At 40.0% G+C, this 22,819-nt stretch overlaps 1 protein-coding gene across 3 annotated transcripts; it reads left to right on the top strand.

Annotated features, from left to right (window-relative positions):
• The first annotated feature begins 10,554 nt into the window (after positions 1 to 10,554).
• csnk1db (casein kinase 1, delta b) lies at positions 10,555 to 22,792 on the top strand. 3 transcript variants are annotated; one of them, XM_063893130.1, is made up of 10 exons: positions 10,555 to 11,034; positions 13,243 to 13,353; positions 14,232 to 14,380; positions 15,533 to 15,761; positions 15,845 to 16,015; positions 17,358 to 17,506; positions 17,820 to 17,988; positions 18,171 to 18,310; positions 19,124 to 19,189; positions 21,291 to 22,792. In XM_063893130.1, exons 1-9 carry the CDS (start codon positions 10,959 to 10,961, stop codon positions 19,172 to 19,174), a joined length of 1,245 nt encoding a protein of 414 aa, XP_063749200.1. In that variant the 5' UTR covers positions 10,555 to 10,958; the 3' UTR covers positions 19,175 to 19,189; positions 21,291 to 22,792. The 3 variants fall into 3 exon arrangements, with proteins under 3 accessions (XP_063749200.1, XP_063749201.1, XP_063749199.1); XM_063893131.1 differs by having other exon boundaries at positions 19,119 to 19,189; XM_063893129.1 differs by lacking the exon at positions 19,124 to 19,189.
• Positions 22,793 to 22,819: the final 27 nt, after the last annotated feature.

Genomic DNA, 22,819 nt, shown 5'->3' with positions numbered 1-22,819 from the left:
CTCTCCCACACACTCCCCCTCCTGCCTGAAATGCCTCCATTGGACTCCTTTGTTTACCTCCGTAACATAGTGACATCATTATGTAGCACGTGTGCTTATAGGCTTGCGCTTCAATTCAACATGATATAGTCTGGTTGCAAGCCCAAGTCCTGTTGTGAACCTGAAAATGTTGAGTACCACAACGTTTTGTATGTATAGTAAGGGTCCCCAGCAGAAACTGCCAGATGCTAACTTACACATGTTGCGCAATTAGCCTAAGTTGCGTTTATTAGCATTAGTTAGCATTATAGCATATGGGGACAATAGTTAAATCATGCTTGACCGATTTGGACAACTTTTTGAGTGGTTTTGGTGGTTTTTGAGGATGCTGAGTCCATTTCTGACATTTTTAACTAGAAGTTGGCCATGTTTGTATTCCCAGTGGACTGATTTTGATTAATCTGGGGTTGATTTTGAAGATTTAGGGGACGCTGGCTCATTTGGATTGGACAGCTCTCTTATGTATTTATAATGAAATTGACTACAGTAGAGATAAATCATTTTAATTGTGTGCTCTCTATACCCAATGGTAGCAACACTACTCAGGGTAGTCGAAGTCCGCCCACAGAAAGTACAACTTGTATAACTTGGTGTACTCAACATCCCAGGTTCATTAAAGCATGGAAACATGTCGCAGTAGAGGCACACAATACAAATATGAACCTGAAAATTAGCAGAATAAGGCCTCTTTAAAAAGTGTATTATCATCAGCAGCAAGTAAACCTGACTGTGACGGGACTGTGTGACAGGAGTTGCCACAGAGCCCACCGCTGTTCCTGGATGGATATTAAAGTATTCTGTTTCATGCACATATGGGTAAGCACTGTATGGGTGTCTCATATATAAGGCTTCTTATGTTGAAGCCTTCCCTCCAGCAATAGATGGTAAAGAAATTAAAGCTACTTGTCTCCTTTAATTATTTGTAAAGAAGCAATATTGAATCTCATTTTCCAGACACTTGCAATTGCTTCGAATAATCCCTGCCTGTTAGCTGTCTGCGTGACTGAACTGTGGTTGACGTTTTTATGAACTTTTTATTTTTTCTTGTCGTCTGAAACACAGATCTTCAGCTCAGTAAGACTACATGATTAAAAAAAAGGATGAATGAGGAATACACACACACACAAGAAGAGTGAGGAGCAGAATTGTGGCTGGGGAGGGCGGTGCTGACACTGCTCTTATTGTACCATCATCGATTGGAAGGAGAGGATCATGGTCAAGAGACACACAGACAGAGGAGAGAGAGAGAGGTCTGTTGTTTTAATCTGCTGCAGCAGGGGGCGGTGAGGGACGGCTTCACATCTCTAGGCTTTCTGAATTATCTTATAAGAATTAAAAAAGCCATTTAAAAGCACTCATTTATTCTGCAACCCATGTCACCTTTCTTTCAGTTTTATCTTCTCTCCATCTTCTCTGTTTCATTAGTTCCGATATTCTTTTTTCCCCCCTTTTTTAACCTTTCTTTTCAACTAAATGAAGCTCCTTGGCTTCTTGCTTTATTTCTAACACTCTCTTTTACCTTTCCCTCATTTGTTCCTGCTTCCAACTCGGCTTGTATCAGCCTTCAGTTCAACCAACAAGATTTTTCAAAACCTCTGTAAACAATCATCTTTTCTGCTGTCAGATTTCCTAACTGTTCCATTCTCGTTCTTCATCTCCATTTGATTCTGAGATTAAGATCACCTTTAAAAAATCACTAAAGGAAAAGTGAGTTCTTCACAATGCAGTTATTTTTTAAATATACACATGCCTATAGAGATGCACACTGAAAAAACTGAAATGTTGACTTTAATTAAATGTGTTAGATCAATATATTTCACAAGTTGAAAGCAATAATATGAAGTTCAAATAGGTTCAACTTCATATTATTGCATTCAACTAACCTAATACACTTGTGTGACATTTGTTGACATAATACATTTAATTAAAGTCAACGTTTTAGTTTTTTCAGAGCACTAATGGAGAGGTGGCAAAGAGGCTGCCATTGTTCTGGCACCCGGGAGCAATTGGGGGTTGGGTGCCTTGATCAAGGACACCTCTGCAGTATCGAGGAGCGGACTGGCACCTCTGCATTGGCACTTCTCGAGCTAGAAGTCCACACTTTTTGGTCTGATTGGGACTTGAACTTATCCTTTCGGTTGCAAAGCCAAGTCCCTACAGACTGAGCTGCTTTTGCCATACATTCTACCTTGGTAGATGTTACTTTAGCATATCGGGTGTATTAGGTGGCCTGATAAAAAGAAGTAAAACTAAATAAACGTAACATTATTAAACACCGCCGCTGCATATCTATATGTCACCACTCAGCTAAAGGCGGACTTGTATTTAGCATGATGGTGTTTAGTAGTCTCATTTAGCCACGTCTTTGCAACCGAAACATAAAAGCTTCCAAATTTGCCAATGGGGTGTTAACTGACATATTTCATGAAAAGGAGCGGTGCAGCGATGATTAATGGTATTTTCTGGGCTAATCTGGATGTTAGAAATAAGGTGTTTGTTCTTGTCATATGTTATAAAGGCTTGGGTAGAAACGACGAGTGTGCTGATTACTTAAAAATCAAGGAGGGGAACAAGAGTTTAACATTTTATGCTACTAAACCATGGTGAAAATCATATGTAAGATATTCAGGTACAGAATGTTTTATGAAATAATAATGCCCCGCCAGCAGCCCATCCTGTCAGGGTATATTATGTCTGAAACAGTCTGATAGAACTGCTCACTGAATTAAAAATGTATATTGTTCATAGCATACATATCACATACCCAGCACCTTCTTACCTGTACACCGGGCCCCTGGGGACGAGGATGGCAAGCTGGTTGCTGGATGTTGAATGATATGACCAGGTAAAATCCCCCTGTTCTGGTGGTCATTAAAGTTGAGTGGTGCAGTGATGACGAAACTGTGTTGACTGACCCCGAAGTAAGCAACTGGACCCTCAACAAAAAAGCATAGGGATTTTTCCTTTGGATTTTGGTATATTGCCGAAAATAAGCTCTATTGCAAACACATATTACCAGTTTTTCCAGCAGGACATTCTCCACATGTTAACCCTACTTTTATGTTTTTGAAGTGTAAATGCAATCGCCGGAAGTAAAACCCTAATATTAGGCTATAAAAGAAACTACATGCAGGGTCACTTGACTTCAGATCAATACTACTATGCTAAAGGCGTACTTGTGTTTTTTGCGTGATGATGTTTTAGTAGAACAAAACATTAACATCTTGTTAGCTTAACCACAGACCTTATTTCAGGCATCCAAATAAAAACTGTTTCCAAGACTTTATGCTATATGCTCGCTATGGAAGCTTATAAAGGACAACAGGCATTAAATAAATGCAGGCTCATGGGACCTGGGGAAATGTTGTGTTACAGTTTCAATTTGAAAGAGGATTTAAAAGCAAGGAAAAATGTAATTACAGGTTTAAGGAATCAGCTGAATCATTGAATTAGTGGGTCATGTTGGGACATCTTGCTAACTGCTATTCAGTCAGTCATTTTTACTTACCCTCTGTTCTTCTGCAAACCTTTCCACATGTTTTTTACTATTATGATTTAATCTGCCACCTGGGTAATGATACTGCAACTGTTTTCATTTTTAAGAAATGTAAACAGTTTTAAAGAAACTCATCATCAATTGAAGTTATATGTTGAAATTGTGAACAAAGCTTTAAGTAAAGTTAGACCCTAACATAAATCTCAACCACAGTGGAGGATGAGGTGGATGAGGCTGCCTGTCGCTGTGTTTCAAATTACAGTCAAGCCTGCCACCATGTGGGGAATGGGTGACATGAACACTGGCTGGAGACTGACTAAGGACAGACTCTTAGAAATTGAATCACAATTTGAGCAGTATTTAAACTTTACAAAAATTAAAGCATATGGTCAAACTTATCTTGAAATATGTCTAAATAAATGATAACAAAGTATAAATATTCCTTATTGTCCCCACATCTAGGGTTAGGTTCACCGTAGACATTTTTAGGAACGTTTTTTTTTAGTTTGTGCACAACAATACCGGGGTACATCTTTGAAACGTGAACACTGCGGCTTCTAAATACGCACTGGAATTTAAATTAGGCAGTCATAAATGCAACTTTAATAATATAGATAAGAACACCAAAACACATCGATTAATTCATACAAAACAAGACAGGTAGTAATTCAAACAAGCAAAAAACATTGTTACGGTTAAGCTTGCATGATCTTTCTGTTGCTGATAAACTATCAGATTTAAGGAATGTCAATAGTTATGTTCTCGTCAGGAAAGTATTCCAACAGAACAATAGCTCCTAACAAACTGTTTCTTTGGCTAGTTAAGGTTAGAAAAGCTGACGAAGCCAAGCAAAGTAATAGCAGTTCCACTCTAAATAGGAGGTCTGAAAACCAAATAAGGCAAAGAAAAAGGCATAAAAAGCTCATTCCAAAAATGCTTTCATTCCTTTCTTCATGTTAAACTTCATTTCTTATGTCCTTAAGTGCTTCATTCATGTCTTTACTTGCCTCCTTCCTCCCACCCTTAATTCTTTATGTCTTCATGTTCTATACTGTACCTTCCTTCCTTCTTTCCTCCTTTCTCTCAGCCCTTATTTTCTTTCTCAACCGTCCCCTTCTTCATTCCATGCTAACTTTTTTCCTTATCATTCCTTCATCCTACTCTTCCATTCTCTTTTCTTTCTCTTCTCTCCTTCATTATTTCCTGCCATCCTTCCTTCATTAATGAATTTATTTTTCCCTCTTTATCTTCCCTCATTCCTCCCTTCATTCCTGCCTTCTCATATTCAGTTCTTATTTCCTTACTCCCTTCCTGCTTTCCTGATTTCCTTCCTCCCTTTTTTTCTATATGCTTTTTTTATCCATTCCATCTTTCCTTCTTATTTTTCTTTCTTATTTCTCTCCTTCTTTCATCATTTCCTTCATTCCTTCACTTTTTCTTCCTTTCTACTTACTCAGTACATCCTCTTTCATTACCTCCATTCTTCCATACTTTGCCCTTTCTTGCTCCTTACTTTGCTTCCTTCCTTCCTCCCTTGATTATCCATTATTATTATTATTTTGTTCTCTCTTCAAACCTCCCTTGCTCCCCTTCATCCTTCCTGTGTTCCTTCCTCCTGTGTCCAGTCCAGCAGTGGCTCAGTCATTAGGGGCTTGGACTGGGAATCGTAGGGTCGCCGGTTCAAGTCCCCAAACAGACTTGAAATATGGAAAGTGGACTGCTACTTGGAGAGGTCCCAGTTCACCTCCTAGTCCCTGCTGTGGTGTCCTTGAGCAAGGCACCGGACACCTCCAATCCCCCCCTCCCCATTGCTCCCCGGTCTCTGCACAATAGCTGCCCACTGCTCCTAGTACTAGGATGGGTTAAATGCAGAGGACCAATTTCACTGTGTGTGCTCTGCTGTGTGCATGTATGTGACTAATAGAGAGGGCTTCATCCTCCGATTCTATCTATCTTCCATGCTTTCCTTTCGTATTTCCTTTTAATATTCAAATTGTTTTGCTTCCTTACTTTATTCTTTTCCCCTTGTCTTACTTTCTCCCTTTTTACTGCATTACTTAATTGTTTACTTTTTTCTTTTTCTTAATGTTTCAATCTTCCTCCCATTTGTTTCCTAAATTCTTCATCTTTTCTTACTGTTTCCTTTATGTAACGGAGGTGATCTCATTATTAAGTTTGTGTAAATCTTCAGTATTAGCAATAGTGCACTGCGTATGAGTTTGTGCACAGTTACACATTTTAGCAAAGCTGTAAAGGGCCTCCATAAGCCTTCATCTTGCAATTTAGTTATCTAAATAGTTATCTCTTGTATATATCTTACTCTGTTTACATGTATTTAGACACGTCTTTCACTCTTTTTATTTTATTTGTATTTACTCGCAGATCTTGCAACATTCTCTGGCATTATTTTATTTCTATTCTGTCATTTCTTTCACAATTTTTATTGATTTTTTTGTTTTATGTCCTATATATATATATATATATATATATATATACAGTGGGGCAAAAAAGTATTTAGTCAGCAACCAATTGTGCAAGTTCTCCCATTTAAAAAGATGAGAGAGGCCTGTAATTTGTATCATAGGTATACCTCAACTATGAGAGACAAAATGAGAAAAGAAAATCCAGGAAATCACATTGTAGGATTTTTAAAGAATTTATTTTCAAATTATTGTGGAAAATAAGTATTTGGTCAATAACAAAAGCTCATCTCAATACTTTGTTATATACCCTTTGTTGGCAATGGCAGAGGTCAAACGTTTTCTGTAAGTCTTCACAAGGTTTTCACACACTGTTGCTGGTATTTTGGCCCATTCCTCCATGCAGATCTCCTCTAAAGCAGTGATGTGTTGGGGCTGTCGCTGGGCAACAGACTTTCAACTCCCTCCAAAGATTTTCTATGGGGTTGAGATCTGGAGACTGGCTACGCCACTCCAGGACCTTGAAATGCTTCTTAGGAAGCCACTCCTTCGTTGCCCTGGCGGTGTGTTTGGGATCATTGTCATGCTGAAAGACCCAGCCACGCTTCATCTTCAGTGCCCTTGCTGATGGAAGGAGGTTTTCACTCAAAATCTCACGATACATGGCCCCATTCATTCTTTCCTTTACACGGATCAGTCGTCCTGGTCCCTTTGCAGAAAAACAGCCCCAAAGCATGATGTTTCACCCCCCACGCTTCACAGTAGGTATGGTGTTCTTTGGATGCAACTCTGCATTCTTTCTCCTCCAAACACGACGAGTTGAGTTTTTACCAAAAAGTTCTATTTTGGTTTCATCTGACCATATGACATTCTCCCAACCCTCTTCTGGATCATCCAAATGCCCTCTAGCAAACTTCAGACGGGCCTGGACATGTACTGGCTTAAGCAGGGGGACACGTCTGGAACTGCAGGATTTAAGTCCCTGGCGGCGTAGTGTGTTACTGATGGTAGCCTCTGTTACTTTGGTCCCAGCTCTCTGCAGGTCATTCACTAGGTCCCCCCGTGTGGTTCTGGGATTCTTGCTCACCGTTCTTGTGATCATTTTGACCCCACGGGGTGAGATCTTGCGTGGAGCCCCAGATCGAGGGAGATTAGCAGTGGTCTTGTATGTCTTCCATTTTCTAATAATTGCTCCCACAGTTGATTTCTTCACACCAAGCTGCTTACCTATTGCAGATTCAGTTTTCCCAGCCTGGTGCAGGTCTACAATTTTGTGTCTGGTCTCCTTTGACAGCTCTTTGGTCTTGGCCATAGTGGAGTTTGGAGTATGACTGTTTGAGGTTGTGGACAGGTGTCTTTTATACTGATAACGAGTTCAAAAAGTTGCCATTAATACAGGTAACGAGTGGAGGACAGAGGAGCCTCTTAAAGAAGAAGTTACAGGTCTGTGAGAGCCAGAAATCTTGCTTGTTTGTAGGTGACCAAATACTTATTTTACCGAGGAATTTACCAATTAATTCATTAAAAATCCTACAATGTGATTTCCTGGATTTTTTTTTCTCATTTTGTCTCTCATAGTTGAGGTATACCTATGATAGAAATTACAGGCCTCTCTCATCTTTTTAAATGGGAGAACTTGCACAATTGGTGGCTGACTAAATACTTTTTTGCCCCACTGTATATATAGGACATAAAACAAAAAAATCAATAAAAATTGTGAAAGAAATGACAGAATAGAAATAAAATAATGCCAGAGAATGTTGCTCTGGCTCCTCCAACAATGCAACATAATATATATATATATATATATATATATATATATATATATATATATTATGTTGCATTGTTGGAGGAGCCAGAGACTTCAGTTTTTCATTGCCATATTTGCACTGTAGCTATTGTGCATATCACAATAGAATCTTGATTCTTCAATCAGCATGTTTTGCACAAGAAAACATTGGCTCATTTGTAGTGAGACAACGTGCTGCATTTCTCTTTAAGAAATGTTATGTTTCGATATTAAAATGCTTGAACAGCTTTTTAATTATGTGTTATCAGTTTTACAGAATTCTACAACAACAAGTAGGCTAAACATTCCAAATGAAGTAGCGGCTTGTGATTGATGATTTATTCATGTCTTTTGAGGCCGTTTCATAGATTGAATGAGAGCAAAATACTGAGTATCTCATATGTTTTGATGCAGAGATGGAGAACATGAACCCTAATGATTGGATTAAACCTCTTCAACTCTGCCAGATCCCCACCCAGCTGAGAGTACACTCTGTCCTAAAAAACATGAACGTCCACTGTTTTCTGGAGAGTCAGCATGTCTTTGTTCCTGGAACAGTCTTTACTAAAAATTCTACACATTAGGCCAACTCACCAAAGGTCTGATTCTGTTGGGAATAAATATTAAATTATAATCCCCATTACTGAAAACACTTCACTTAAATGTACGCATTGTAATTTCTATAACTGGCTAGAGGATCTCATTACATGTCAAATGTTGTTGTTTTCCCCCATCAAATTAAACTGTACTTTATTTGTCATGCTAATTATATTATTGTAACTGACAAGTACAAAGTCTTTCAACCAAGAAGTCACAGTATACAAATGATCATGAGAAACGTAATTCTTTTGAATCATTTATATAATTGGTTATCTTAAACTCAGTTATTATTCCCTCAGGATGTGACTGCAGATTTCAAAATCCATGCAGCGCATTGGAGTACACGTGCCAGTCGATTACACAAACAGTAACAGCAGGTCTGCCATGTGAGCTGCCACAGTGCTGTGTTGAGTGGCCTCCTGTCAGCCAATGAGAAAATTCTAAGTGCTTGGTCACATGCAGCCAATCAGAAAAATCTATTCTGATCAGTGGGCGTGACCAGAGGCTAGTGCTGACCTAGCTTGGATATGAGGAGAAACATCTCTATGTAATGTAAATATTGTGACATACATGTTATATATTGTGGTACAATAAGCACATTTTTATGTTTGTAGCCTATATATAAATATTGGATTGGATTAGATTGGATTTAATACTTGATTAGACATTTTATTTTAACTTCATTAAAATGTTTTTATTCTTTCTTCCTCATGGTTCATTTTTGTATCATATATAAAATGGAGCAACATCTATCTATCTATCTATCTATCTATCTATCTATCTATCTATCTATCTATCTATCTATCTATCTATCTATCTATCTATCTATCTATCTATCTATCTATCTATCTATCTATCTATCTATCTATCTATCTATCTATCTATCTATCTATCTATCTATCTATCTATCTATCTATCTATCTATCTATCTAGAATAATCAGCAGATGGAGTAGATAAATATAGGCTGCAGCTGATACTGTATACTAATTCATTGGCTGGCTTTCTGATGATAAGGGCATGAATAAGACTGTATTTGAATGTATTTCCATATGGTGTTCTACCTATGTGTTACATTAGAGCACGGCCTACTTCTCTAAATAGAAGAGACAGATTGGAGGATTGGTTGCCCAAAAGATATTGAGTGCAATTATTTTCCATTCAAGCTCACTGTTTCAGTGCTTTACTTGTGTAAGAAACCCATAACCTACATGGAATTGTTTTTCTCCCGTTTATTACACTTTTTTTGTTTTGTTAGGACAATGTGTGTGTATGCTATAGATAATAAATGCACTTATAACACACAAGATGTTTGTTTCATCCTAACCAAAACGTGTCTGTCTGACAATCAAAACTAGTTTGGCCAACAGCAGATTAAATTACATTCATGGGAATAGGGTTAAGGTGTTTTGGTAACCACGATGTCATATGCAAAGCAGATTGCAGTTTGTTGATACACATATGTCCATGTACAGTACAAAATGAAATTGTGGCACATTAAAGATGCAAGTGTTGAGTTTTATTGTGTTTTTAATTTGTTAAACAATGATCAGAAGCAATTATTGCACTATAGACAACATTGTCTGAACAATTTCAGCTGATTCTTACTACACTATGTGCAAAACCCTACCCTCTTGTATTAATCCAAGCGCAGGCCATGGTCCAAACATGCAAATATGGGCCTGGATATTTCAATCTAGTTTGGTTGAATGTGCCCTGGCACCGCAGTCAACCTTTCTATGATCAATTGCATAAAACCTGGTGTGTTAAACTTCTTATGTTAACATATCAATTTGTATTCCATTCCATATTAACTTTGATTTGACAATTTACTTGAACTTCCAATAGTTAAATGTTTTTTATTTTAATTATTTAATCTTTTTATTGCATATTCTTGACTTTAACTTCTTATATATATATATATATATATATATATATATATATATATATATATATATTTGTATCATTCTAAAATTGACTAAAATGTCACAAAACCAAAGTTCCCTCTGGATAAATTAAGAAATTGGATTATGATTATCATGATTTAATTACCTATTTATTACTTACTTATAGTGCAAATATATCTTCTTATTTAATATGAAGGACGTAATTGCGTTTTTGACTTGGCATATACCATTAAACAAACAGTGTCGGTAGTTTTCCTAGAGTTGCCTGTAGTTGCTAGGGGAAGTGACGTCACCAGCAAATGACAGCTTTCACAGTAGAGGAAAAAAACCGACAGCGGAGTGAAGCTGCGTACGATATTAGGGGTTAAGTCTGTTAGCAAAATCCGCCTCCATCCTTCTTTATCCGGGCAATAATGACCCCCAAAATACGGAGAACATAATCTACGTTTTTCACATTATCGAATGCAGTCGATATTTTAGGTGTTCGTTCCTCAGAAAGGTAAAAAAGGGATGGTGACATTTGTATTGTTACGGAAGGAGCTGGGATTCTGGGGGGCGGGGGAATGTGAAATAAGGGGGTTGTATATCGCTTAGTGAAGCTGTTATCTGCCTTGGTAAGGTAAACAAAAGGTTAAAAGCTAAACATCAAGGATACGCAACGTTAAACTGCCAAAGTACTAACGAAGCAACAGCCTTAGCTAACAACGAGATGGAGCTGAGAGTAGGGAACCGATACAGACTGGGCAGGAAAATCGGAAGTGGATCTTTCGGGGACATCTATTTAGGTGAGTAAAAAATGTTTTCTTCGTTTTGACAATACTTCCACCAACCAAATGTGGTTATATACGTTATTTATAATCAGCAGTTGTATCATTTCGGTGTTGTATTAGGTTCATATCATGTTTGTATTAGCCTACATTAGTTGTTATTTATACGTTACTTTCTAAATTAACTAGTGTAACGTTATTCTGTCCACCAAAATACTGAAAACGATGAGGTTTGAGTTGAACTAGCTTTACAGATGTGTGGCATTGCAGGCGGTATAGAAGATGCAGGTTAGGCAGCTAGCTTGTTTTTATGACAGTATGTCAGATTAAACCAGTGAACACGTCAAATTGCTGCAGGTTTGGATACACCCTAATAAACATACATCGGTTAATGACAGTCTGTAATGTTGTTCTTAAGAACAGGCCTCAGTATAAGTAGGTTTAATCTTAATTGCAGTTGTTTGCTAGCAGAGGTAGGAAGTAACGCAGTACATTTACCCAAGTACTGTACTTAAGATTCAATACTTTGAGGTACTAGTACTTTACTTGAGTATTTCCATGGTATGGTACTTTATACTTCTACCCCACTACATTTAAAAGGGAAATAATGTAATTTCACTCCCTTAAATTTATTTCTACAGCTTAAACTACTTCCAACAAAATTCATCTCTAAACATTTAAACTAGTGGGCTAATTGTTTAACTTACAAAACAGTCAAATTATTTAAATATTTGACTAAAAGTCAATCAGAACTTGTCTGTCTACAACAGCAGAATTATCTAGAAATGTCTCGTATATAATTACATACACACATAAAGGCCCTTTTACTGCACAATGGTTACTTTAAATCAGTATACTTTCAGGACATTGTGCTGATCCTTTTCTACTAAGATTTGAATGCAGGATTTTACTTTTAATTAAGTATTTTGACAATAATGAATTGGTACTTTTACTCAAGTAAAGCATCTGAATTCTTCTACCACTGTTTGCTAGGTAAGGGCTTCACTGTTTTTTGTTTTTCAGACCTGGCAACCCTTAATGCCAATGGTCCATTAACAAACACGATCCAGTTCACAGTCCTAATCAAGTTAATAGTCTTACAGTGTACAGCTAAATGATATCGAAGTCTAACTGGGGGGACTTTATCCACAGCCATAGGCACAATCCACCCATATTTTTTAGGTTGAAATACACAGTTACTTGTTGACCACATTGGACAGGAAACAGACTTTCATTTTGTTATTTACAGAACTAATGAAATTGGGCAGTTTAGCAACAGGCATATATAGTCCTCTAAATGAAGAAGTAGCCTAAGCTAGCTTTATCCCTGTGAACTAATTCCAGTTAGCTGCCCTCGCTTTGAGTCATGCTTTACAGAAACTAGTGTACCTTCCACAGCCCAAACTACTGCCCTATTTCAGTTTTCCAAGGCTGCCTCTTTTCTTTTGCATTACTCATTTGATGTGGATTAGCTGCTCAGTAGTCTTGTGTTTCTGATTACATAAACAGTGGGAGCACTGGTTTTTCCAGTTGAAGTAGGCATTAGTTATCTCTCAGTCAAAATAGATTTGCAGGCTTAGAGAACTTCCTTACCTAATTAAAACTTCACTTTGATCGTGTCATGACAAAACCAGATGTTGAAGACTTGTCTTGCGTCTTGTCCCAGAGCCAGTAATGTGGTTTCTAGATGTTGACATGTTTCTATTCTTGATCAAAACGTGTAGCTATTTACACACGACTTATTCACTGACTCTTCTGCTAAACTAAAACTAGAATTTGGTACGTCACATGAACCCAGCAGTTTCTAGGACCAAACATAATATTGTTTTCTTTATTATAGCTGTTTACCTTTATGGTTCAGTCACCTTTTGTATGTATATATTTTCTCTAATTCCAGTTTATTTTTATTTTATTTCTTCTTTTGGATGTTTTTACTTTAGAATTGTTCACTTCTTCTCTTTAATTTCTAATGATGTGCCATGCCCTGTATTGTTTTATGCTGCCGCAACACAAACATTTCCCAGTTTTAGATGAATAAAGTCATTCTTATCTTATTTTATTTTTTTGTAAGCTGTCGTAATGGATACGCAAACTGTCTTAAAATGGTCGTAAAAATATCCTCCCTACAACGTAGCAGCTTAACTAACTGCTGTGGTGAAGACGTGGCTGCATGTGTCCTCAACGACTACATACGAGTAAACTCAATATCCATTTGTCCTTTTTCAGGCACAGATATTTCCGTGGGTGAAGAGGTGGCCATTAAGTTGGAATGCGTGAAGACCAAACACCCCCAGCTCCACATTGAGAGCAAGATCTACAAGATGATGCAAGGAGGAGGTGGGTTCATCTTTCATCTTCCTATGTCATCAGCCCTACCTACCCGTCCATAACTTGTATGTACTTTGTTTTCCTGCTATGTTCTTTCTCGTTTATTCTCGCCTCTACTGATCCACATCACTTGCCAAGCAAAGCTGAGGGAGAGACTGACTGCAACATTGAATCAGCTCACAGCCTTAAATGTGCTTGGATTCTGAAGCCACACCCATGCAGGATCACGAAGGCCAACACTCAAACTGTGGAGGCACACAACTCTGCAAAATGATGTCACGATAAACGCGTGGACTAATTAGTTATGCAACCTCTGGAGAGTCGGGCTTTCAGCAGCTCAGGGTGACACATTAAAAAGTTGAGGTAGTTGAGCATCTGTAACTTTTAAATGTAGCTCTTTTTCCACATAATCCAGTCTTTTAACTCCTATAACAGCCAATCCAGAGTACTGATCTATACCAGTGTTTAATTAAAGAGATGGCTAAAGAAGCTAGAGGCCCAGAATCTGCACAAGCTGTGTCAACTGTCCATGGATACAGAGAACTACTACTGCCTTGAGAGGAACTTTGTTACAAAACTACATAAGTAATTCTTTACTTGTTGTTTGATGTATTTGTTTAAGCTATCAAATCTCACCTGCTGGTTAGGTACAATCTATCCCTCTTATTTGGCCGTAGTTTTACATAATTCTCGTTGAGGAGAAATGACCACTGCAAACCCAATGGAGAGTTGATGTCTATATTTAGTGCAGAAAGCCAAAGCTGTATTAGACTAATATCACTTTTTTGTATCTGAAACCAAGCTCTCAGCATCTTTGAGTTTGATTTCAGCATGAAGGGATTTGTGATCTTCCCGTTGTAATTGCGTGCACTCCTTTGTTTCTGCAGTGGGCATTCCAACCATCAAGTGGTGTGGAGCAGAAGGCGACTACAACGTGATGGTGATGGAGCTGCTGGGGCCCAGTCTGGAGGATCTCTTCAACTTCTGCTCTCGCAAGTTCAGCCTGAAGACGGTCCTGCTGCTCGCTGATCAGATGGTGAGACCGCCTACTCTATTCACACACACACGCGCATGCACACACACCTTATGATGCAAAGCCTCCTTTCAGATTGCATCACACGTTCTAGCACTTATCCGCAGCATCGGGAAATGAGAGCAGAAAGGGCTTCCGTGTTTATTTGGCCCCGTCATTGAGACATATGAGCAGTCCACTTGCTACTAGAACATCAGATACTGTTCTGTTCGATACGTTGTTTCCATTTCAATGAATCAGAGGAGATAGAAGCCATTTTGTGTATTGACATCACTCTACAGAAGGTGTTTCCTTGAATACATTTCAGGAAATAGCATGCTGATCTTTGCAGCAACGAAAAATACATACGTGTTGTTCTTTCAGACTTTTTGTTCTTTCAAGGTTTCAAGGTTTCAAGGTTTCAAGGTTTTATTTGTCATATGCACAGCAGATACAGCGTATATGTTGGCAATGAAAATCTTATGTCGCGTGCTCCTCCAACAACTCCACATACATGGTGCAAATAACATAAATAAAATAGTGCAAAAAGAGAGAAGAATATTTACAGTATCAACAATAAAGATTTGAGGATGTGAAATATATACATATTTGGAATACATTGAGAGTAATTCTTTAATCTAATTGTGATTTTTTTCCTCAATATTGCAATTGCGATTTAATATGCGATTATTTTTTCTTCTAATGTATTTTCAACAAACACAAGCAATAAATCAATTGTGATTACAATCGTGAACCTCGTGAAGTAGCAACAGTAACGAGGCACGTTCTGCACAATACCTGACGTAGCGCAGCATCTTCCTTTTTAAAGCCAAAATAATTCCACACAACTGACGAGCGCCCCTCTTTGGTACCAAACTTCCAGCCGTGCACTCTTCTGACGAGCCTGAGGCCATTGTGCAACAGGTTCAAGCGCAGCGTTGACTTCTTTCCCTGCCTGCTCGGCTTCGCTCGGCTCCGCTCGGCTCGCTCGCAAGTCACGTGACCAGATCACGTGCCCAATCAAATCGCAGCCTTTGCGGTTGGAAAATCTGGTTTTGTCATATCGCGATATTATCGCAAATGCAATTAATTGTTCAGCCCTAGTTGAAATGTGTGATTGAGTTTGCCAAATATCCTCACATAATGTAGTGAACGTTTTTCTCTCCCCCCCTACAGATCAGTCGTATTGAGTACATTCACTCCAAGAACTTCATCCACAGAGATGTGAAGCCCGATAACTTCCTGATGGGTCTGGGCAAAAAGGGCAACCTGGTCTACATCATCGACTTTGGCCTGGCTAAAAAGTACCGCGACGCCAGAACACACCAGCACATCCCCTACCGAGAGAACAAGAACCTGACTGGCACCGCCCGTTACGCCTCCATCAACACACATCTGGGGATCGGTAAAGACACACAAGCTTTAAACACATTGTTGTATTTCTTAGGAAGTTACAGTGCAGTATTGACCCGTCTCCTCCCTCCACAGAACAGTCGAGACGTGACGACCTGGAGTCTTTGGGCTATGTTCTCATGTATTTTAACCTCGGCTCTTTGCCCTGGCAAGGCCTCAAGGCTGCTACCAAGAGGCAGAAGTACGAGCGGATCAGTGAGAAGAAAATGTCCACCCCCATTGAGGTTCTTTGCAAGGGATACCCCTGTGAGTAGCTACTTTAAGTTTCCTTTCATTTACATTATCCTGAAAATGCTGTAAATCACAAATCATTAAGTCACTTTTATGCTTCAATCACTGTACTCAACAGGATTAGATTTGTAATAGGCTTTTAACAAAATACTTTTGCTAAGCAAAGATGGGAAACACAGAAAATGTTGCTATAAACTTTATGAATATTACAGATTTGTATTTATTGTTATCTAAAAACAGAGGGACGATGGCTCATATGTGATGTTTCAAAAGTGTTTTTATTTTTGAAAATCAGAATGTATGGCTAGTCGGGGTGGCCTGCTACCACCCTGAAGTGAAATGGGTCTTTGATTATCAACAAGGTGTTTATGTATTCTTAGAGGGACGATAGCTCATGTGTGATGTTTCAAAATGATTTAGAATATATAGCTCATAAGAGATTTCAAAGGTATTTTATTTTGAAACTGTACATCAGAACGTCCGGATATTATATTTCTGAGTGGCTGTTTGGGTGGTACCACTCCAGGGTTCTATTTGCTACCACCCTGGAGTGAAATTAGTCTTTGATTATGGATTATTATCTACAAACGGAGGGAGGATAGCTCATACAAGAGATTTCACAGGTCTTTTATTTTGAAGCTGTACATCAGAACGTCCTTTATACGGTATTTTAGACGTTAGAGTTGTTCACTCTCACAACAGAGTGAAACATAGTCATTATATGGCTTTTAAGCATCTTTTAAAGGCCACCTGCCTGTCAGCAACAAGACTATTTGTCAACAGAAGAGAGGTGGAAACTTGGCAGAGACAACATGGTACAAATGTATTTTGTGGCCGGCAAGGTTTTGCAATACGGTGTACCCTGCAGCACGACGCACGAAGAAGAGGACATGTTGTACAAGTGGCAGGCGGGGAGCCGTGGATACTGTATGAACAAAAACATTTTGCCAGTGGCCTCTTAAGAACTGTGGGAAAATGATAAATTGAGGATTACAACATATTAAGACTTCATGGCAGGTTCTAAAGGAGGGAGTGTCCTCGTTTGTTTCGTGTAGCATGTCCATATTGCCACAAGTTTAAACATGAATTGTACCGGCATGATCTACACAGCTTAGAACTTGTTCTGCCACTGGTGTTTAAGAGCTTTCATACACCCAAGAAATGTTTTAAATAATAACCATATAAATGTAATTAACACCTGCATTCATTCGTCAACATGTGTAACTACGAGTTAAAGTGGCATTTAATTGGACTTGTCCTTTGAAGTTTAACGATATTTTATAATTGTACTTTTAACAATCATAGTAGGACGGTGACTCCCATCGGCTGAGAGAGGTTTTCTTCTTCTCTTCCACAGCTGAGTTTGCGACCTACCTGAACTTCTGTCGCTCCCTGCGCTTTGACGACAAGCCGGACTACTCGTACCTGCGGCAGCTCTTCAGGAACCTGTTCCACAGACAGGGCTTCTCTTACGACTATGTGTTCGACTGGAACATGCTCAAGTTTGTGAGTACTAATTATATTCTCAACTGTATCATGTCAAAAGGGTAAGCTATGATTAAAACTAAAATGTATGTGGATACCTGTCTGGATTTGTTGGGAGGTGTTGACACCTTGGTGTTTTATCTCGGATAAATAAAACGCTGATATAAAAAGAACATTTGAGAGCAAATAACAACATTTAAATTCACAATTATTGCCTTCTTTACATGCTACGGCTCTTTCACTTATAGGCTTCTTAAGAATTGTATTTAGGTCCCACACTGTCCCGTAACAAAGGAGGTGTTTTCAGGTTGTTGATTCTTTTTGTGTGACACAGGGAGCTAACCGTGCAGCTGAGGAAGCAGAGAGGGAGAGGCGGGACCGGGAGGACAGGCTGAGGCACGGCAGGAACCCAGGGGCCAGAGGAGTCCCTGCTGCATCAGGACGGCCCCGAGCAGCCCAAGAGGGAGCCCCACCCACCCCGTTAACACCCACCTCACACACAGGTCAGTTCCTGATGCAAATGCCATCAGTGCATCATCTTAGAATTCAATGGTGTACTATAGGTATCAGCTTAAAAGGTAGGTATTAATGATGGAAGTATCAGAAACTACGTAAACATCGGGCATATAGTGTTTATGATAATCACCACATGCACCCCCCTGATGGTGTCTGATCTGATCTGCAGCCAACACGTCCCCTCGACAAGTATCCGGTATGGAGCGTGAGCGAAAGGTCAGCATGCGACTGCACCGCGGCGCCCCTGTCAACGTGTCCTCCTCAGACCTGACAGGACGGCAGGAGACGTCCCGCATGTCCACCTCACAGGTAAAACTCACCCCTGAAGACACACCCGCTCTCTTCTTATTGGCCCAATTCCAATCCGGCCGCTTAACTCCTCAACTGAAAGCTAAATGAACAGTAAACGTACATCACTTTACAATGAACACTGCTGTTTTCTAGACAATGCAACCTATTCGTTGTTTAAGACCTTATGAGATAGTTAAATGTCTGTCTTAGTTTGAGAGGTTTACATTTTTACATTTAGCTATTTGTACGTACACTATTCCATTACATATAAAAAACAGTGTTGCACGTGATCATTAAGAGCAGCTGGTTGAGTCGCATCAATGTAAACTCCCTTATAATCCACTTTGTCTCCTCGTTTATTGGCTTGGAAGGACATAATGGGCAAAAGCAAAAACAGAGGAAGTGGGATAGAAGAGGAAATTGGTGCCAGATTGGGATTGGTCCATAGTGCAAATTCAAACACTAGGATGAGCAGAAAGAAGAAACTCTAACCATATAGAATTCCATCTCACCCCAGGCTTGAAGAAGAAGCCTCTTTTTGTAAATGCAGCTAAAATCTGTATTTTAAGCTATAGTAACCAGCAGCAGTGTCAATGTGAATATGTCTTTGTCTTTATGGAAGTCTGTGGATTCTCTTTGCTCACATGATTTTAAACTAGACAGATGTGTAGTCCTCCTAACAGCGCTCAGATCCTGCAGCAGAACAAAGTCCTACTGCTGTTCCACCGTCCACATGTTTCCTGTTACTCCAGCTGTTGGGTTGGTGCAGGATGTGGGTTCTGACTTGACATATTGGGCCTTCTCTCTCCCTTCCCCCCAACCTCAGAATAGTATTCCCTACGAGCATCACGCCAAGTAGACGCTCGCCACGTCCTTGTGTGACGCCGGCAACATTGGGTGAGTCCTGCACAGCGCCGGGGATGCATGGCTCCAAACTCCAGTTCCACACCTGGCTGCGTCCGAGCCCCTCACTATCCACCGGTGTGCTTGGAGAGAGAGTTTGGTTAAGTGACCAGTTCTGACACTTGAGCAAACAGATGTCAAAAGCACAATAGAACAGTCATTTAATAGTAGGGCTGCCCCCCCAAATAGTCAACCAAATGTTCGTCAGCTAAAAAAAGTCTTAGTCAAGCAAGCTTTTATCAGTCGCATGGAAAAAAAGAAGTCCATCAAAACCTGATTTGGGAGCTGTGGCAAGATTCAATGGTCATGATTTAATATACTTTTGTTAATTATGTCAAGAAATCCAAAGTGTGGGATCATTTAACGCCTTCCAAGTGTACAAAGACATGAATAATATACCTGTAACTTTCTTTCTTGAACTGAAACCAACATCAAATAAAATATATTTAATCATCAAAATATGATGAGCGTGTCACAACCAGTCGATTTACTGCTGGAACTGAAAGCTACAGGTTGACTAGGAAAATCTTTGGAAACGGGCAGCCCTATTTAGTAATAATCCTCTTTGCTTACGATGACATCACAGCTGTGTCAGATACTGACAACAACAACAACAAGCAGCCTGGTGAAGTCCTCAGAACTGGATTGGATAATGCATTGCGGCCCGACACTGTGACTCCCTCTCTCCTACCCCTGATTGCCGTAATGCCCCTTGAATCAGCGCTTTGCCTTGTTGCTTGCACTGTTGCTGTGAAGCCGTTCTTAGCCTGCAACAGGATTTTAGCCCCCCCCCCCCCCCCCCCCCTGCCTTGCTTGGTGCAGTCCAATGTTCACCTGCAGATTGTCCCTCCCTGGTCTTCACGCCTGCATGATATGAAGCTTCCTATTTGCATGCCAGCGTTCAGCTTTGTCCCGGCTTAGGCTGAGAGCATGTTCTGAAGAGAAAAGTGTCTTTTGCGTTCTCCTATTGTCCTAAGAAAGAAAGATGATGTGTCAAAGAGGTTTTGGCAGTTACATATCCTGTAGCTAAACACGACTCGGGGATAACACACCCAGGAGATGTGTCAAACAGCTGAGTCACCATACAGGCCTTTTCCCACTACAGGAAGAGAGCAAACTGTAGTTTCAGGTGTCGCAATTATGACGAACTCTGCTTTTATTTCCGCTGTACTTTCCAGATGACCTCATGAACCTGCATTTTAACACCCTCTGGAGGTGGTACTTACTGAGGGCCAGTAATGCAAAAGTTAGCAAGCAAAACCACAGTTATTGTTGCATGAAAGTGTTTATAGAAGCAGTACGTTTGCTGCTTTCTTCTGTGGATGTGTTTGAGCCTTGTCTTATAAAATGAAGGAGCTGTTTTTGAGTGGTCGTCTTTTATATCTGCAGCTGCTTCAGAGCTCAGCCGCTCTCATTTGACTCCTTCCTAGTTTTGTAATTTCATATGTGTTTGCAAATCTCTTGCCTGTTGTAAACTTTCCTCTAAGCCCTCCCTATGAGTGTTCCCTGCGTCACAGCAGTATATAACATTAGTGTTTCTTTAATGAAATGGTATAAATGTATTCCTTCCCTGTCCATTTTTGACAAAACAGAAGTGCTGTTTTTTTTGCTTGATATTGTCCGTAGCCAGAAGACATTATAAAATTGTGTCGTTTTCAACGTGAGTATTAAAGGCTTTAGGTGAATTAGTCACATATAGACTGTTGATGACTTAAGGCTGTCCCTTCATGTGTATTCAGAAGCGCTGACAGTACAGGGAAGCATGCATGGGAAACTTACAGGAGCAGTGTGTAACATCGAGGAACTACAAGCCGAAATGGAATATCAGCGTTGTGTTTCCATTAGTGTTTAATCACCTAAAACAATAGTAAGTGGAGTAGAGTCATCCGTGAATAGGGAGCCGTTCCTCTTCAGGGAATCCTCTGTTGCAACGACATGTTCCTGCAGCAGTCAGAACAGACACACCTAATCAATTACCCGCAAATACCTGCAGGCCACTGTCGGTGGTAGGGAGGGGTTACACACTGCTCCTCTGATGCACCTAGGGTTGTTTTAGAGTCTGACCCTCCTGTTTCCTGTACTGTGTTTCCTCCAGATGATGTCCGGTGTACCGAACGCTGGTCTCCATCTTCTAGCTCCTCGATGAGCCCTCCCCACAATGCACCCTGGCGGACCAGGCCCTTTCCACTAAGAAGCAATCTTAACATTCTTACTAACTACTATTCCTAACTACAGCCGCCTGCCGGCTCACTGCTCCCTGACTGCTCTCAGTACAGCTCTCATTCAGACTCTGGTCCTCTCCCAGGACTAAACAGTGGCCGCACCTCGGGACCACTCTTGTTTTTCAGGAGACGTAAAAACAAAACACCACGAGCAGAGTCTGAATGGGCAGCGCTTTGTCTGAGGCAAACATGGCAGCCGGACTCACTGAAGTGAAGACTCCTTCCTCTGCAGAAACATCTGTCATTGAGGACCCCACATTTCCACCGTCTGCTACTTCGAACCTGATCAATAAAACATCTCTTTTGAGCAGTCAAATGTATAAAGATAAAGCAGCAGCTTTTCATTTTCTAAATATATGTATGGGTAGTTTTTGGGGTGTGATGCTTTTCACTTTTCATTCCCTCCTCCCACTGACCACTTTTTCTGTTTTTAACTAGGGCCCCCACCACTGATGGGGCTCTCTTCATTAACTATATAGCCGTTTGTATTAAATAAAAACAAAGTACTTCTTTGCATGTTTTAGAGGTGAGTCTTCAGCGGCAGGCGTGGACTCGACTGCTAGTTGAACCCCTGCACCTACCAACCATGTGCTTTGGTGTGCTGGGTGATGGAGGTTGTGTATTCACACGTTAGTTGGCAAAAAAAAAAGTTCTGTCTTTTCATCTCCAGGCTCTGGGGCCCACTGAGCCCGCTTCCCCTTTCTAGAGTTCCATACTAAGGAAGTGCACTTTACGTAGGGGGCAAGGACATCAGCTAGCATATTTTACCAGGTGTCCCTTCACTGTGTACAGAGAAACATCTTTCTTATTTGTATCATTTTCAAGCTGTGAATTACTTGTAATATTGTTGTAAAAATGTTTGCTCATCTGTTGATGGGTGTGGCTTGCTCGAGGAACCTGTGAGTTTGAGATGCCATAAATGTAGTAGTGTCCCATCAGCCCCCCCGCGGAGAAATGGAGGTATCACAGAGCCAGCTGCTGGCAGGGAGGGTGGATGTGAAAGACTTGGTGCGACCTGTTTGCTGTCACTGCTCTTCGGTGATCTGGCATGTGACAAACTGCAGTACTGCTACAGGCACTATAGTTTTGTGAAACAATTCTTTGTTGAGAGGAAACCTCAACTTGTACAGCAGCAGTGGGGTTTTTTGTTTTCAATCTGGACACTTCTCTGCCATGTCTATCAGAATGAAATGGCCTGTTCATTCTTCCTGCTGCTGCTCCTTCTAATATCGGATTTTGACCCTTGACCTCTTCGGTCAGCCGCTTTACATCGAGTGAATTATGTAAGCAAACGGATCAGCGAGATTTACTTAATCACATTTATATTTGCCACTGTATTTGTGTACTTAAACTGTAAATAAATGAATTACTTGTACATAGTTCCTGCGCATGAATAAGTTCA

The sequence above is a fragment of the Eleginops maclovinus genome, chromosome 10 (genome assembly GCF_036324505.1).
Source record: "Eleginops maclovinus isolate JMC-PN-2008 ecotype Puerto Natales chromosome 10, JC_Emac_rtc_rv5, whole genome shotgun sequence".
Classification (NCBI taxonomy): Eukaryota; Metazoa; Chordata; class Actinopteri; order Perciformes; family Eleginopidae; genus Eleginops; species Eleginops maclovinus.
Note: the sequence above shows the minus strand (reverse complement) of the source record. Positions and strands in the feature narration are given on the sequence as shown.

Excerpts from the sequence above, each read along its gene's own strand:
- csnk1db (XM_063893129.1), top strand. The coding sequence starts at position 10,959 with ATGGAGCTGAGAGTAGGGAACCGATACAGACTGGGCAGGAAAATCGGA. Across the intron at positions 14,381-15,532 it reads TGCTGCTCGCTGATCAGATG|ATCAGTCGTATTGAGTACAT; the intron begins GTGAGACCGCCT and ends CCCCCCCTACAG. Across the intron at positions 16,016-17,357 it reads TCTTTGCAAGGGATACCCCT|CTGAGTTTGCGACCTACCTG; the intron begins GTGAGTAGCTAC and ends TCTCTTCCACAG.